Below are 15,521 nucleotides of genomic sequence, written 5' to 3' on the forward strand. Positions count from 1 at the left end.
GGTTGTTCTTCAGTTCTTTTATTAGCACTTATACAGGGATGTACAGTTAACAGGTGACAGGACCGATCTAAAGTAACTGATCTTCCACACTCATGCATATTCAGGATCAAGCTGGCTGGAAAGATCACAAAAAAAAAAACCACATGAACCTTTCTCTCGACCTTTCCAGCTCCGTATTGGAGTGTGCTTTCATTCTTAGCTATAAATTATACTTCTAACAGCTGGAGTTAAGTAAAGGAGGGACGTGTTGTGCTACGAGCAGCGGTTACAGTAAGTGGGGTTCTGTAAACAGTGAGCGGCAATAAGGCAGCTGGTAACCCAACGGAAAGGAAGTGACGTCAAAGACGTACCGACGTGCGTCTGGGAGGGACGTTGCATAACATGCAGGTACAGATGCCTGTGGAGCGCACAAATCCCACCAATACACACACAAGACTACCAACAGCGCCTCAGGATGTGGGTGGAAGTACTTCATTAGTGACCAACTTTTTTTTTTCTGCCAGACAAACATAACCAGCCTGTGTCTCTGAGACCAGAAATGACACAAATGAACTCAGACAGGGGAGCCTTCTAAAGGGAGATCGACACACCTGGCAGGGACTATGAGAGGGAGATGAGCCAGTGCCGCAGATCTGCTTTGAAGCAGTTTAAATACTTATTGCAAGAAGGGAGTTGTGCCAAAATCCAAAAACAACTTTTAAACTTAATGATTTTTATCTGTTTTTGTTGCTGGAAGTTTCCACAGTTAGATTCACAGTCCTGAGTCTTCCTATTGCCATCAAATGCACAAGAACACTAAGACCGAGTCTGACAATTTGGGAGTACACTTTGCTTGGGATCTGATGAGATTGTATGTGTTAAACATCGTCATGTTACCCGTTTGGCATTCATGGACAGGGACCGTGACATTAGATAATGGTTGAATTTACACAAACGTTTACGGTCTGTAGGTATTTATAAAATGTCTGCTGGGTCAAAACATTCTTTGAACCAACACTACATCCTTTAAGCAACCTGTTTAGCAGCGGACGGGAAGAGCATCCACTCATCGTTATCTTTAACCGCTTAGCCAAAAGAAGAGCAGTCGGTGTATATATAGAATTTTCCATGGCAGATCTTATCTTTCAGGAGAGATATAAACATCTGTAGGATTGGGATTTTTTTTTGTCTTGAGGTCACAAACTGAGTGAGACGTCTTAATGCTAAGCTAACTAGCTGCTGAGCGAGAAAGTTAAAGTGTATTTCCTTAAATATCAAACTCATCCTTTGAGGGGGAGAATTGAAGGGTGGGAGTGCGTGGGAACTGTCACCCCCCCCCCCTCCCCCCTCTCACACACACACGATAGAACGCAGAGAGTGAGGCTTAACGTTGCACAGAGGCCTTCGTCAAGCCCCTGTGATTGGCTGAGCAGTGCTTGAAATCTCCGCCCACACAGCGCACACTCACGCCGCCCCGCCAGCCGGCTACTTTAGGAATGAGTCAAGCTTTCGTGCGATGTTGTCGAAGGAGTCGTCCCCCATGTAGTCGATCTGGCCCGCTTCCCAGCGCAGCTTTCTCTCCTCCGATGAAACCTTCTGTGGGGGCGGAGCAAAGGGGGCCTGGTTCTCCTTCGAATCCTCGTGAAGCTTGAAGCCCTGCTTGATGGAGACGGATGATGAGTGGATCATAACATGGGACGGGAGCGACACTTTATAAGGACTGGTTTCACCACATTCAGCCACGCTCGGCCGCACGCTTTTTTCTAGACACAATCACTGCGTGCAGGGATTTCATCACGGGAGTCAAAGTACAAGCGGGACATTTTGCATCACACTTGCTGCAGATAATAGTTGAGTATATAGATTTCTAATGTAGAAGTACGCTCAATAAATCCATGCAAAAGTTTTTTTTTTTTTTTTTTTTTTACATCAGGTGTTTCTCGTATATATAGTCTCAAAAGTTGAACTGATGGACACGAGCTGTCTCATACCTCACTGAGAAGTCCAGTACAGCTGCATGTACATACTTTAATATCTAATCCTGGCCAGGTTACTAATACTTGAGAGAACAAAATAGTTCTCTCAAGTATAACTGCCTCTGTGTGATGAATCCCTGGCTTCACCAAATCAACTCACTGATTACTGCCAACAATGTGCAAAACACACTTGAGTGGAGGGATTCTTTAAAGCTCAACTCCAACCTGGCATGTTGTGACCAGCAACACAAGTGTTGTATGAAGCTGTATGATTAAGTTTACCAATTTTCAACTTGCATAATGATGCATTTAGGGCAACTGAGACTTCGGTGAAATTAGGGCAATTCAACCAGCAGTCCTTGTCCACTGTTAAGTAACCGTATTGTGTCACTTCCAGTAAAAATCATTTCAAGATTCACTTGGTAAAAAGGATTTCTTTCAAACTTCCGCCCGAGCCGGCAGAATGACTAAAATACTTGCGTAAACACGATGGCACAGCTTAAGGCAAATTTGCAGCTTTCCTTTTAGACAAAGGATTATTTCAATGCTGCCCTCTTACGACAGACAGCATGGCCACTTCCTGCTGCTCTGAGAGAAGCTATTCATGCAGTCGACAGATTGTTGCTTAAGAATGGTGAACAAATTGACACTTTCTTGACAGACAGTACTCTAAATCAAAAAAAAAAAGCTTTCACCACAGTAGAATTTCCTTTTGTAATTAGTTTTAAGGACGCGACCTATTATCACACCTCTTTGCTTGTGTCTGAACATTTCCACCAGAAACAACGCGACGCACACTTTGAAGACCACAGCGGCCAAACGTACCTCCGCGCTGGCGTCGGCGAAGCCGCTGTCGAACGGAGCGTCGCCGTACGTCTGCTGCAGCAGAGGCTGCACTGACTGGGCGTACAGCCGCCACCACATGAGTAGGTAGTCGGGATGCAGGTGGCACTGGTCGGGGGACAGGCAGTGACCTTTGACCTCGCCCGTCTGAGCGTCGTAGGAGTAGTTCCATGGCTTCATCTTTCCGAGGAAATGCACCACCTTGGCGTCGCGGCCGTACCTGCGAACGGCGCGGCACATTACGGTCGGAAGGCGGGAAAGAGCGGGAGCGCGACGGAGAGTCTGCGGCGCTTGAAAAGCACTCTCGGGAAAAAAATGGAATGGAGTTCAGCCGGATGATCTAAAAACACGTCCTGTATAGGTCAGTTTGAAAATGGGTGCACCAAAACATACAGAAGAACTATGTGAGTAACTAAGTAACGGAAGCCCGGACGATCTGAATCAAAGTCAACCCATGAAATGGTCGCAGCTTGTAACCGATTACTACCCGGCTTTGTGGTACTCTGGCCTCATCGGACTGGTTTGTGGTGACACATGATTAAAAAAAATGTGTATATATATATATATATATATATATATAAATAAAACGAACGCAGATTCAAATAACACAGTAAAAGAAAAGTATATCTGTGGTAACACGTCCTGCTTAGAGGCAGAACATGTGTTAAGACACACAAATGCACGACCTTTGAACTTTACGGCTCCCTACAGACAAGCATTTCACAAGGACAGCCACTGAGTCAGGGCAATAGTTCGGCTACACATGTACGTACACTGTGTGTGTGTGTGCGCGTGTGCGTGTGCGTACTGTTTGAATGCTGGCAGGTAGGAGTAGATGGCGATGCTGCTGAGGTTGTAGATGAATGGAAGGTGTTTGGAAATATCTGCCGTCGCCCAGGTGTTAAAGAAAGTGTTGAGAACCCCCTGATCTCCACCTGCAGAGACGTGGATACAAAAACATACGTTGGACATTTGTGGACATGAATTTGGGCTCAAGTAGAGCAAACAATGTGAGAGACTCTGCAAAGGAAAGCAGTGATTCAAAGACATGAAAAAAAGAAAACGTCTTTTTCCCTTCCAGTAATATTTATCATATCTGACAGCTTTTTCTGGCTGCAGTAATCCATCACACACACACGATTACATACCTGCATGGTCAACACCACACATTCCAAAAAGACTGTCTTGAGTGTTGGCATTAACTCATATCTGCAGAGCTTTACGGTTGTTTTGGTCAAGAAAAAAAGAATATTGACCTTGCTTTGTTTCTTACTGTTCTTGAAAAATAAAAAAGAGGCCATAAAGATTCGGGTCTTACCATCAAAGCTGCCGTTCTCACTGCAGAACGCGAGCAGCTTCTCGTGCGTCTCATTGGACGGTCTGAAGACGAACACGCCGGAGTTGAAACAGTCCGGCCAACCAGGATCCGGCGCGGCAGACAGTTCCTCTCGCTCAAAGAGTTCATCTATATTCGACAGCACCTGAATACATCAACGCAAGTGTTACTCGCCGGTATATTAGCAGTTAGACGGTCTCCTTGCCGCTTGTCTCACCAGTGCGTCGGCGTCCATGAACACGCACTTGCTGTACTGCGTGAGACTCCAGCAGTGCAGCTTGGTGAATGTCACTCCCAGGTCCGGGCGCTTCATCAGAGACAGATGAGCTGCATCGCCCGAGTCCATAACGTCCACCACCAGCACCTCATCGAAGATGGAGCGAAGGGCGTCTCTACAACGCAGAGAGCAGGATGTGCGTCAGTCAGTGCGCGTGTGTGTGTGTGTGTGTGTGTGTGTGTGTGTGTGTGTGTGTGTGCGCGTTTGCTGCATATTGATCATCGACTATTTTTACCTGCAGGGTTCAGCAACGTGAGGTCCCACGAGCACGACCAGTTTCCTTGTGGTTCTGTGGTTCAGCAACGACTGGCCGAGAACCATCGCTCCCTTGGCGTAGCTGTCATTTGTGGCAAGTGTCACGAAAGCTTCGTCTGCTGGGAGAAACACACGAAAGTGGTTGCTGGCATCACGTAGGGGGGACAAATCGGAGTTTGTCCCCAAAAACGTTGGTTATAAAAATGCATTTTATTAGCACTCTGAAAAAAGGTGTTGAAAAAAGAGTAAGTAAGAAACTGGAGTAATCTGTAAAATATGAGATGGGCTGAAAATGTGTGCAATGCCTCACAGCCAATAAATAACACAAAGTTATTTAGAATGTGGAAAAAGCATCATACCCAATAAATGAGAGTGAAACACTTATTGTCCTCTTAAGGCAATAAGATATAAATACAGAAACTAAATGTTCACACGTAGCTCAAATTAGAACAACAAACTATACTTTCCAAACTAACCCTTGTCTCAATGGTTTTTCCTCTACACAATAAACCATCACATCCTGCGTCCCGTCTCGCCCTCGGTGTGTGAAACCCACTACAACCTGTCCGGTTTGTCTACGAGCCGCTTGTGTGAAGCTCGGAGTCTGCTGGCTCCCCCGAGGACACGTCAGGACAACCGCACCGTGTTGACCGCGTTTCTGCCCGAGAGAGAGTTGGCCCGGAGCCAGCAGATAGTATTCATCCAGCTGAATGTGTGCGTTGTTTGGGGGATTCTGTGGAGCCTCATCAGAGAGGCAGCGGGTGAGGGGGGTTGGGGGTTTGGTTGCCGGGGGCTGCTCCGAGGAACTTTAAACTTGCACTGAAGAGTGTTTAACCCGTCTCGCCTGTGCGAGCATACAGGAAGTATGTGCTGGGTTCCCACAGAGATATCTGAAGCCTCATTAAGCCACACCACCTCTTTCTACACGTTTCATGACACTTAGTCACGAGCGAAAGCGCTTTTGAAATGTAACCTGGCACAAGTACATCAGTTTTTAAATATAGTAAGTACATTTATGATGAATAATATATGCAAAAACATGTATACATAGACTAGAGAATATTCTTATGTCAAATGTGTAGGACACCACAAATGTATTGTTCAAAGCCAATAAAATGAGTAGCGGTTGCACGTAAAGGTCTATATGCTGCAGGCCGTAGAAAAAACAAAAACTTTAAGGCCTCACACTGAGTTGCACGTCCGCAATGTCGAGTTAGTCAATTTCGATAAATTTACGCAGGAAGTTATTAGTGTCTACTTTAAACAAAAATAAAAGTATACATAAGCCCTTGAACAAAGTTTAATGAAATTAAAATACTATAAAATACTTTTCATATTGAATCGCTTGGTCTGGTAAATTGTGAAGGGGGACTTTTGTACTTTCCTATACAAAAGGTATTTGAATTTATTTTTCCGCCAACAGTGAAACCAGAAAACACATTTGACTAGTTATTGCTTGGCACTTTTATTTGAAATAATGACTTAAAAGCTATCAAATTCGCAGATTTATTTTACGACTATAGTTCCAATTAGCTTAACGTTTAAAGTTCGGTTTTGGTAAATAAAATATCAAATTAAACAACCGTGATAAAATTCTTCAATGAAGATTTAATTTGATGGCTCTTTCAACAAAGAGGCCTCAAGACTGTCTGTGAATTCAGATGGCAAACTTCAAAGACACACAAAAGTGTACATATATGTACCAAACTAATGTACAAAACATATGTACAATGGACTAATAGTCATAAAACAACATCCACCAATATTATCTTATTATTATGGATAGTGAAGTCAAAAATGGCAAAAAAAAGAATTTAATATACATTATTCTTTAGGAAATGTAGCATTTGTCTTTGAAACTCTCCTTCGGTTGGATTCAAACGTTGACTTTGAAGATTAGTAACCGGATGTTCTCCTTCTGATCATCAACAGCTTTACTTTGATTCCAACCGCGGCATCTTCTACCGAATCAAAACGCACATAACCGACAACCTTGAAACGGCCACAAATCGCTTCGCCTCACTGACGTCTGCGAGCGTCGCAGCGGACGTTTTTCTGCAGCGTTTATCAACAAATTCTCGGTATTTCGACGGAAGACGGCAGGTCGCGGCGCCCCGGTCCCCCCGGTACTCGGTGGCCGCGTTCCGGTGTGAGTTCCGCGGGGCTTCTTACCCGACATGGTGCGGCGAGGGGAGTCCACCTGCGGCGCGGGGGTCGTGACGTGTCGGGCGGAGGGTTTGCACTGCGCAGCGCAGAGGTTCAGCAGCTGAGAGCAATCCAACGCAGGAATTAAGCCCGACATGTTCCGGGTCACGTGACCAGTGACAGGGCACACGCCCCCCTCGCGTGGACCCTTTAAATGGCGCAGTGATGAAAACAATTTATAGGTCGTGTAAGCTTCATATAGTGTGCATTGAATACAGAATCGGCACAACAACTGGCCCAATCATAACTGTGAGATGAATGTACTGGAATAAAATGTACAAAAAAAAGCGATGTTTGATTTTAATCTGCATTTTTTTTAAATAATTGTATTTCTAACATTCAAGTGTTCAGAAAACACTGAACATAATATTTGCCCTGCTTCAGTTTAAGAAGAAGGCTGTATGGCGACGTGCTGCAGGATGACCATCTAGCCTGTACGAGTCTTTAAAGAGGAACCGGTTGAGCTTTACTTCATCAGCACTGCCTCTGTGTGGTGGAGGCTTCGCATGACAGCTAAATGACAGTAAATGACACAAGACAGTACATTCTTTATCGAGGTAGATAAATAATCTACAGCTCGACGGTGGGAGAGGGGAAGCTAGATGGCGGCACACTTAGGCTTAATAAGACATAATAAGACTCCAAGCATGCAAGGTTGTAGAGATACAAACAGAAGAGTCTGTGGCACACTGAGGATTGCAGAGGCTCAGGAAGAGATAGTGTAGGGAAACTAGCAGTGGGACACAGGTCTCAGGAGTGTGTGTGTGTGTGTGTGTGTGTGTGTGTGTGTGGGCGCTAGGAGACAGAAAGGGGGGGGCAGCGAGATAGGGTCAACCGACCAGATGATGCGTCTATGCCAGCAATCCTTTACGCTATAAACTCCAAAATGGAATTCACATTTACTATCTCTACGATCGGTGCTAGAGAAGAAATATGTGCAGCATTATTGTGTGCATGCACGCTTGTGTGGTTTTCAGCCCATTCTCCCTCCTGTGTGTGTGACCAGGTCCCAGTCAATAATGCAGGGAGCTTAAGAGGAACTCTTAAGGCCGGCAGTTACATTTTTGACTCCACCAGCTAAAGCTGTTGCTGCTGCATCAACGACTGCATTGGTGATGAGCGGGTAACCGGAGCGCACCTCTGAGTCGCCCCGTGGAATCGGCCTGATCAAATGTCTGAGGAAGAGAGGCCTGAGGGGGAGATAGAAAGATGGAGTCTCTGCGGATTTAGAGGCAAAAACATAGACTGTAACGGTTCGTGGTGAATGGGTGCAGACATGTCTTCAGCGCGTTTGCCCGATCCACCGTCTCGTGTCTCGGTTTCGGCTGCTCTTGGGACTGTGTGTGCTTCTTCCAGTGGAGGAGGAAGTGACAGGAGAGGTTGACAGGTGCGAACAAGGAGAAAAGGAAGGGAGGCAAAGTGGCAGAGCGGAGTAAAAGAGAGGGGCCCCAAACCGTGCAGCAAGCTGAGTTTCTGCCTTGGACTGGACTCTAAGCCCCGCAGCGTGTCCCGGACTCAATGTAAGCTCCTTACTGCCACGGTTCCTTACATTACAGTGGCACTTTTCTACAATACAGAGCAACAACATTAACAATGTCTGATCTGCTGTTTTTTATTCAGGACGAAGAGAGACAAGTGGCAGTGTTGCTGTGTTGTTGTGCAGCTTAATCTGCAGTGTGTCCGTGGGCTTCAGGTTACAAGGCTTTGCGTGGCAAGATATGCAGGCAAACTGAGACCTCAAGTTTTAAACATGTTTGACTGTAATCTCAAAGAATATGCGGCTGTATTCAACGAATGGAGTTTATCTAAGTGCAAGAAAGTGCGTGTATGTGGCAAACATATTGTAAAAATATACCTTGCCTGTGTTTTTATTTACTGTGTTTGGTATCTTTTTTACCCTCTGTTCCTGCTGCGAAACAAACACGTTCTCGTGTTACCCTTTTCATGCTTTCTAGGCTCATTGCAGTTGAATAGTTTAAATGCAACCTGATTTTCCCGGAGGAGACAAACAGGTGAAAATGTTAATATGCTGACACAGCTGAGGTGTTAACTGTTAACTGTCCACGCCTGTCACAGGGTCCAGAGAGGCCAAAGGTCCATTCCGCCGTGCCTCTCCTCAGTGGCTCCTCCTAGGAGAGATAATACGCTCTCGAACCTCTCCGGGATCCAGCTTCCGCTCTGCCCGAAGCCCCGCAGAGCTCTGCAGGACTCGACCCCGACTGCGGCCAGTTCAGCGGGACCTTCAACCAGAAGACAGGATTACTAACAGGAAACTCTTATGAAGGTACTTGTCTCTGTCTTGGGGTTACTCTGTCTCATACTTATACCATTATACTTCACGGTAGCCTGCTACTACCTTCGTGGGTTTATGAAAAACCATAAATCTTGCTTGTGTGGGTGAAAGTCGTAAAGAGGAATGTCGGTGAGAGGCTTCGCTGGGAACGATTCAAGAAAACAACCTGACTAATTCTTCTATGTTTATTCCACCTCTATAGTTAAACACAGCTTTTGTTAGTTCTATTTCTAGTTAGTTCTAGGCAAAATCAAAAAGCTCCTTCTTTTGGTCCTTCTTGGGGTGTGATCCAGAACTGTATGTGTGTGTGTGTGTGTGTGTGTGTGTGTGTGTGTGTTTCAGGTAAAATAAAGGAAAAGCAACTATGGAGAATCACATCACACAGATTTCCAGAGATGACCTGGACGATCTGAGGGACGCCTTCAATAAAATTGGTCAGTTTCATACTCATGCACACTTGACTTGACCCAACGATTATGTTGAAAGGAATACTGGTTGTAGGACATTTACAGCTGACAATAAAACATGACTCTTATGCAAGATTTTATTGCTTAGTTTGATCGGTATTTGTACTTTGTTTTTAAAGCATTTGCAGATGTAATAATGAGGCGTGGCCAGATTTTATCAGTATTATCGTGACTACATGATTGCCAAAAAATGCTGATAATAGTGAGAGCCAGGAAAAGGAATATCACATTCCTTTATGGTTTTAAGTTTAAAGGCACAACAGATAAAACAAGTCATGACGGTTACACAGATTTAAACTGTTTTCATGACCTGACATGTAACTGTATAGTCAAGTCAAGTCCTCAAAAGAAATGTAGTCCTCAGTTGAAATAATTTAATTAATTAATTCCAATTTTGTGTGCAAGCTGCTGTGAAATCAGTTGTTGTTCTTTACCAAGCATGTTGATGCAGATATAAAAACTGGAGTTTGTCTCATTTTGGGGAATCACCAGCCAAAAACCCTGTTCAGTGGACAACAGTTAGCTGAAGGCAACCGTGCAATTTGATATGAACAACGTTCAATGCACAAATATTTAATATATTTAATAAATATATCCTTCCTTTAATTACTTTCACTTTAAACGCTTAATGAACTAAACTATTAGGAAACTTATTAAAGTATTACCTGTCCATTATTTGTCCTTGCCTTTATTATATGTGTGTTTTATTTCTAAATAAATATTATGCTCATGATTTTAAGATGAATATTTGTACAGCAAATTGTCTTATTACATACACTTGTGTGTGCGTTCTTCTCTGTATCTATTTGTGTTCAGATGTTGATAACAGCGGCTTCGTGAGCGACTTTGAGCTGCAGGAGCTGTTCAGAGAGGCGAGCTTCAGCATACCGGGCTACAAAGTGCGAGAGATTGTCGAGATCTTCATCGCTGGAGACACCAACAAGGACGAGAAGATCAGCTTTGAGGAATTTGTTTCTGTAAGTTTAAATGCGGTTTGTGAGCAAAGAAATTGAACTTATTCGTCAGACATCTTGCGTGGAGTAACGCCGCCTGTCCGTGTTCAGATCTTTCAAGAACTTAAAAGCAAGGAGCTCAGTGAGACCTTTAGGAAAAGTGTCAAGAGGAGAGATGGGATCCGTTCTTTCGGAGGAACATCAGGAAACTCCAGCGAGGGAACGCAGCACTCCTACTCTGGTGTGAGAGAGTATGCGTTGTGTGTGTGGTTGGTTGTGTGCGTGTGCATCTTGCTTTACGTTGCTCTTCCTCATCGTGATCTCAAATGACGCTCACTGTGAACATATCATGTGTGTGTAGATGAGGAGAAGGTGGCATTTGTCAACTGGATCAACAAAGCCCTGGCAAAAGACAAGGACTGCCAACACCTGCTGCCCATGAACCCCGACGACGAAAGTCTCTTCACCTCTGTGCGCGATGGCATCCTCTTATGGTAACACAAAAGGACAAATCTGAGATTACGCACATCTGAAATGAATTGAGGCAAGTTGCTTCCTCACTCACACGCCTTGTTCTCCGTCAGCAAAATGATCAACCATTCTCAGCCTGACACGATTGACGAAAGAGTCATCAACACTAAGAAACTTGCCACTTTCACAATGACGGTGAGTAGTAACTCTATAACGCTTGATACTAAGGGCTGTGTTGTGCTTTGTGTTCTTCCGGAGAGTTTATTGACAAGCTCAATAGTTAGTAACCTTTCTCATTGAATCCAGTAAGCTTAGTTCGGTGTAAAAAAAAACATCTTCTGTACAAGGGTGACAATTACCAGAATTTGTTGACTACTTACTGTCAAGCAGTGACGGCTCCAGAAGAAGAAGAGAAGAAGACAATGTATCGAGATAATAGACGGGTCTTTCAGCAATGTTGCAATGTGGAATCCCATCTTGTAATATATTAACTTCTTATATTTTCTTTATTATATCTGTTCTCCGTGGAAAAGAACAGTCACATATTTACCTTTTTTTATAACTTGATGATGTGTAATAAGTTAGTTATTATTTGAAGGGTTTGGGCCAGAGCCTTTTGTTTTGCTGAGTTGTCAACACCATTTCTGGTGACTTGAAAACGAAAACGTTGATACAATTTATTTGTAGGAGAATCTGGTTTTGGCTCTGAACTCAGCTTCGGCCATCGGTTGCACGGTGGTGAGTATCGACGCCCATGATCTGATGGCTGGGAAACCCCATCTGGTCCTTGGCCTGCTCTGGCAGGTTATCAAGGTCGGCCTCTTTGCCGATATAGAAATGAAGAACGAAGGTCAGTTCACGCGCACGAAAGCACACGTAGTATATCACAAAAAAAAAACAATAACACTAATTGCATGTGTGTTTTCAGGTCTGATTGGCCTTCTGACGGATGAGGAGAATATGGACGAGCTGATGTCTCTCTCCCCTGAGGAGCTGCTGCTCCGCTGGGTCAACCGCCATCTACGCAACGCAGGGACGAACACCATCAGCAACTTCAGCGAAGATATTAAGGTCCTCTTCAGAATACGTGCACAGATACACACACACATTTACAGGAAGAAAGGTGCGTAACCCCTTGCTGTACTGTTCCGTTGTAGGACTCGCGAGCATACTTCCACCTGCTGGAACAGATCGCTCTCCAAGAAAAGCAAGAACACAAATTGAGAGTAAAGATCGACATGAGCGGCCTTAGTGTGAGTCACTTTGTTTTATAATCACCAAGAAAAGCTGATAATTGGAACATGTAAAATATTTATGTTCTATTTTACTACAGATGTAAGTTACATGAAACACAGCTACAATCCAATTGGATTCGAGGATAATGTTGTACGGACCGTCATGCACCTCTGTCTGTTTTATGTGAAGGTGCGGGATTTGGACCAAAGGGCCGAGCTGATGCTGCAGCAGGCGGCCCGCCTGGACTGTAGACAGTTTGTGTCTCCTCATGACGTCACATCTGGGAACAGCAAACTCAACATGGCTTTTGTGGCCAACCTGTACAACATGCATCATGGTGCTCTGAAGCAGATCAATGGCGGCAGCAGCATAGGAACCATAGAGCGTGAGAAACCAACTTTGTTTTATTACTATCACGCTGCATCGTACCACGGTTTTGTGGCGGCTTATTGCTTTTTAATTAACCCTAATCTAAAATTCAGTCATAAAACACGGTGCACACTCATGCCAAGTTGCAAACAATATGCACGTATATGCATGTGCATGTGCAGAATACTGTAAAGAAATACCCACAGGCCATGAACCCAATAAAAATTCCTCATAAGTTAATATTTCATTGTTAGATATGGCAGCCATAAACCATACATATCTTGCATAAGCTACAGCTGAACTTATAACATTCTTACAAGGTGACAGTAACTGTGGACGTCATTAATGTCTTCATGTCTTTCCAGCTGAAACCAATGAAGAGAAAACATTTAGAAACTGGATGAACTCTCTGGGCGTCTCTCCACATGTCAACCACCTGTACTGGTATGTTAACAGTTACACATTCATATGGGCTTCCCCAGTAAAACCAGAAATGACTGTAGGTGGGCCAGCAGGGTATTTGTCATTGGGCCTCTAGGAAACAGAGAACAACTAACATTTACAAATCGGCCTTTACTTAAGTTACCTTGTATTTATTTTACTAACATATTCTCTGGTGCTTTTAAACTCTGAGTATGTTAATTATTTTATTTGCTCTTAGGCACTTTTAAGTTTCCATTTAAATAAAATGTCGTATTATTGTTATTAGCACAGTAAAAAGTTTTATGGTAGCAGACTGGTACCTTGCTCAAAGGTTATGAAATATTAACTGAAATATTAATGCATTACTTTCTGCACACACACATTTTCCCAGCCTGATTATCAATTTACATATGTCATAAATTGTTGTCTTACATTTCTTCTCATCTATTTAATTCAATGATTGATTTTTTATTTGCTAACTAAAAAGCTAACTGCTGCAGAAGAGATACCATATATACCTCACTGTCCTTTGTGTATTGACTTAAGGGACCTGTGTGATGGTTTGATCATCATGCAGCTTTATGAGAAGGTCAATGTGCCTGTGGACTGGAAGAAAGTCAACAACCCACCGTATCCTGTTCTGGGGGCCAATATGAAGAAGGTATCCGCATTAAAGAAATAGAAAAACATCTTAACGGTAAAATAAAAGGAAAGTAATATTGTATTTCCTCTTGCGTCTCAGCTGGAGAACTGCAATTATGCAGTGAAGCTGGGCAGGGACGTAGCTCACTTCTCTCTCGTCGGCATCGGAGGGGAAAACCTGAACGAGGGGAGCCGAATGCACACCCTGGCGCTGGTCTGGCAGCTGATGAGGAGGTACGTGCACATGCAGCAAATGCGGTAGTTTGGCTGGACGATGGTCTCTTTGTACCAGATTGAGTACCCTGCTTGTCACCCTCCAGGTACACCGTGTCGGTTCTGTCCGATCAGGGTCAAGGCGGCGAGAAAGTCGAAGATCAGGTCATCCTTGACTGGGTCAACAAAACCTTGAGCCAAAAACGGAAGGACACACAGATTAGCAGCTTCAAGGTGTGTGTGTGTGTGTGTGTCTTTCTGTGTGTGAATACACGGTGTATGTGAGTGAAACGCATTTGCATTTGAAAACGTTTCCATGTTCCTGCAGGACAAACTGATCAGCACCAGTCTGCCGGTGATTGACCTGATTGACGCCATCGCCCCCGGTACCGTCAAGTGGGACATGGTGAAGAGGGCACAGAGGGGAGTGCTGAAGGAAGCCGATAAACTGAACAACGCAAAGTAAAGAGACAAAATCTTAACCGTTTTTTGGGGCCCCATCCCTGCACCTTTGTATTTGTCACTAGATCATCGTCTCATCCCTCTTTCTGTTTTATCCCCCAGGTACGCGATCTCACTGGCCCGCAAGATCGGTGCCCGTGTTTACGCGCAGCCGGAGGATTTGGTGAAAGTGAACCCCAAGATGGTGATGACGCTGTTTGCCTCCCTCATGGGCCACGGTTTGAAAAAGGCCAGGCGCTGAAACAGACGGGGCCGCGCCACCTAGAGACCAACAACCCGCACACATTTTATTTCTGTGGTCTTTTTCTTTTCCTTTCCCCACATGATTTTCTCATCTAACCTTTCTGTGATCAGAGCAAGACGCTGTGTTATTCTCAGTTTCTCTTTGCGAACAACGAGCTTACCTAAAGTTGGAAATAATTGTTCATCAGCATTTGCATTTGTTTGTTGTCTGTAATCTTATAGAACAAGCTCTGAATACTTCTTTCTGTAACATATTTGATGTTGAATTATTTCGTTTACTGCTATGCGAAAAGAAAAGGAGATACTGCAGAAGCAAAAAGTGGAATCATATACACACTGTGTACCTGTAAATGTTGTGCATTGAATATTGCTATTTAATTATTAAAGATAATCTATTAAATTTAATGGACAACCTTGTGTTTGTTGTGTCTGCTTAAATAAAGAAGGACATCATTATACTCCTGTGGATTAAGAGACACTGAGCTACCTTTTAGGACAACATGAAGGGGAGCGTTGGATATATTGGATAGTGAAAAGGGAATTATGTTCTAAAGGGCACAAATCACTCCTCTTTGTTGTCTGGATCAGTATATCTGCAGAACAAACAAACACATCGTGAGCAAAAAATGGCCTATATGGTGATGTAAAGTGTACTATTTTGAGTTAATGTACTTTACTTGATTTTTTCCGCCTTCTTCGATATATGTTCACTACACTGGATTTACCAACTGCAACAAAAAGTTGACTGCCTCACTGACATTAAATTATGGGTACAAATCAATTTTCTCAAACTCAACTGTGATAAATCCGACATGATCCTCATTGGTCCAAATTCTCTCACCAAAACAAACACACAACTCTACTCTGTCCCCCTCACA

General features: G+C 43.9%; 2 protein-coding genes across 3 annotated transcripts; one reads left to right on the forward strand and one right to left on the reverse strand.

Annotated features, from left to right (window-relative positions):
* Window position 1: 1 nt before the first annotated feature.
* Window positions 2-7,079, reverse strand: gyg1a (glycogenin 1a). 2 transcript variants are annotated; one of them, XM_040199625.2, is made up of 7 exons: window positions 6,839-7,079; window positions 4,647-4,782; window positions 4,352-4,526; window positions 4,117-4,279; window positions 3,607-3,733; window positions 2,781-3,018; window positions 2-1,635 (listed from the first exon to the last, which is right to left on the reverse strand). In XM_040199625.2, exons 1-7 carry the CDS (start codon window positions 6,966-6,968, stop codon window positions 1,465-1,467), a joined length of 1,140 nt encoding a protein of 379 aa, XP_040055559.2. In that variant the 5' UTR covers window positions 6,969-7,079; the 3' UTR covers window positions 2-1,464. The 2 variants fall into 2 exon arrangements, with proteins under 2 accessions (XP_040055559.2, XP_040055558.2); XM_040199624.2 differs by having other exon boundaries at window positions 4,647-4,785.
* Window positions 7,080-8,048: 969 nt separating this feature from the next.
* Window positions 8,049-15,048, forward strand: pls1 (plastin 1 (I isoform)). The gene is made up of 17 exons (XM_040199617.2): window positions 8,049-8,391; window positions 8,948-9,155; window positions 9,507-9,598; window positions 10,448-10,608; window positions 10,696-10,825; window positions 10,946-11,078; window positions 11,169-11,250; window positions 11,743-11,905; window positions 11,984-12,126; window positions 12,213-12,308; window positions 12,481-12,676; window positions 13,026-13,104; window positions 13,630-13,744; window positions 13,826-13,959; window positions 14,046-14,172; window positions 14,267-14,400; window positions 14,503-15,048. The coding sequence occupies exons 3-17, from the start codon at window positions 9,529-9,531 to the stop codon at window positions 14,639-14,641; spliced, it is 1,902 nt and encodes a 633-aa protein (XP_040055551.1). The 5' UTR covers window positions 8,049-8,391; window positions 8,948-9,155; window positions 9,507-9,528; the 3' UTR covers window positions 14,642-15,048.
* Window positions 15,049-15,521: the final 473 nt, after the last annotated feature.

Source organism: Gasterosteus aculeatus, chromosome 15 (genome assembly GCF_964276395.1).
Source record: "Gasterosteus aculeatus chromosome 15, fGasAcu3.hap1.1, whole genome shotgun sequence".
Taxonomy (NCBI): domain Eukaryota; kingdom Metazoa; phylum Chordata; class Actinopteri; order Perciformes; family Gasterosteidae; genus Gasterosteus; species Gasterosteus aculeatus.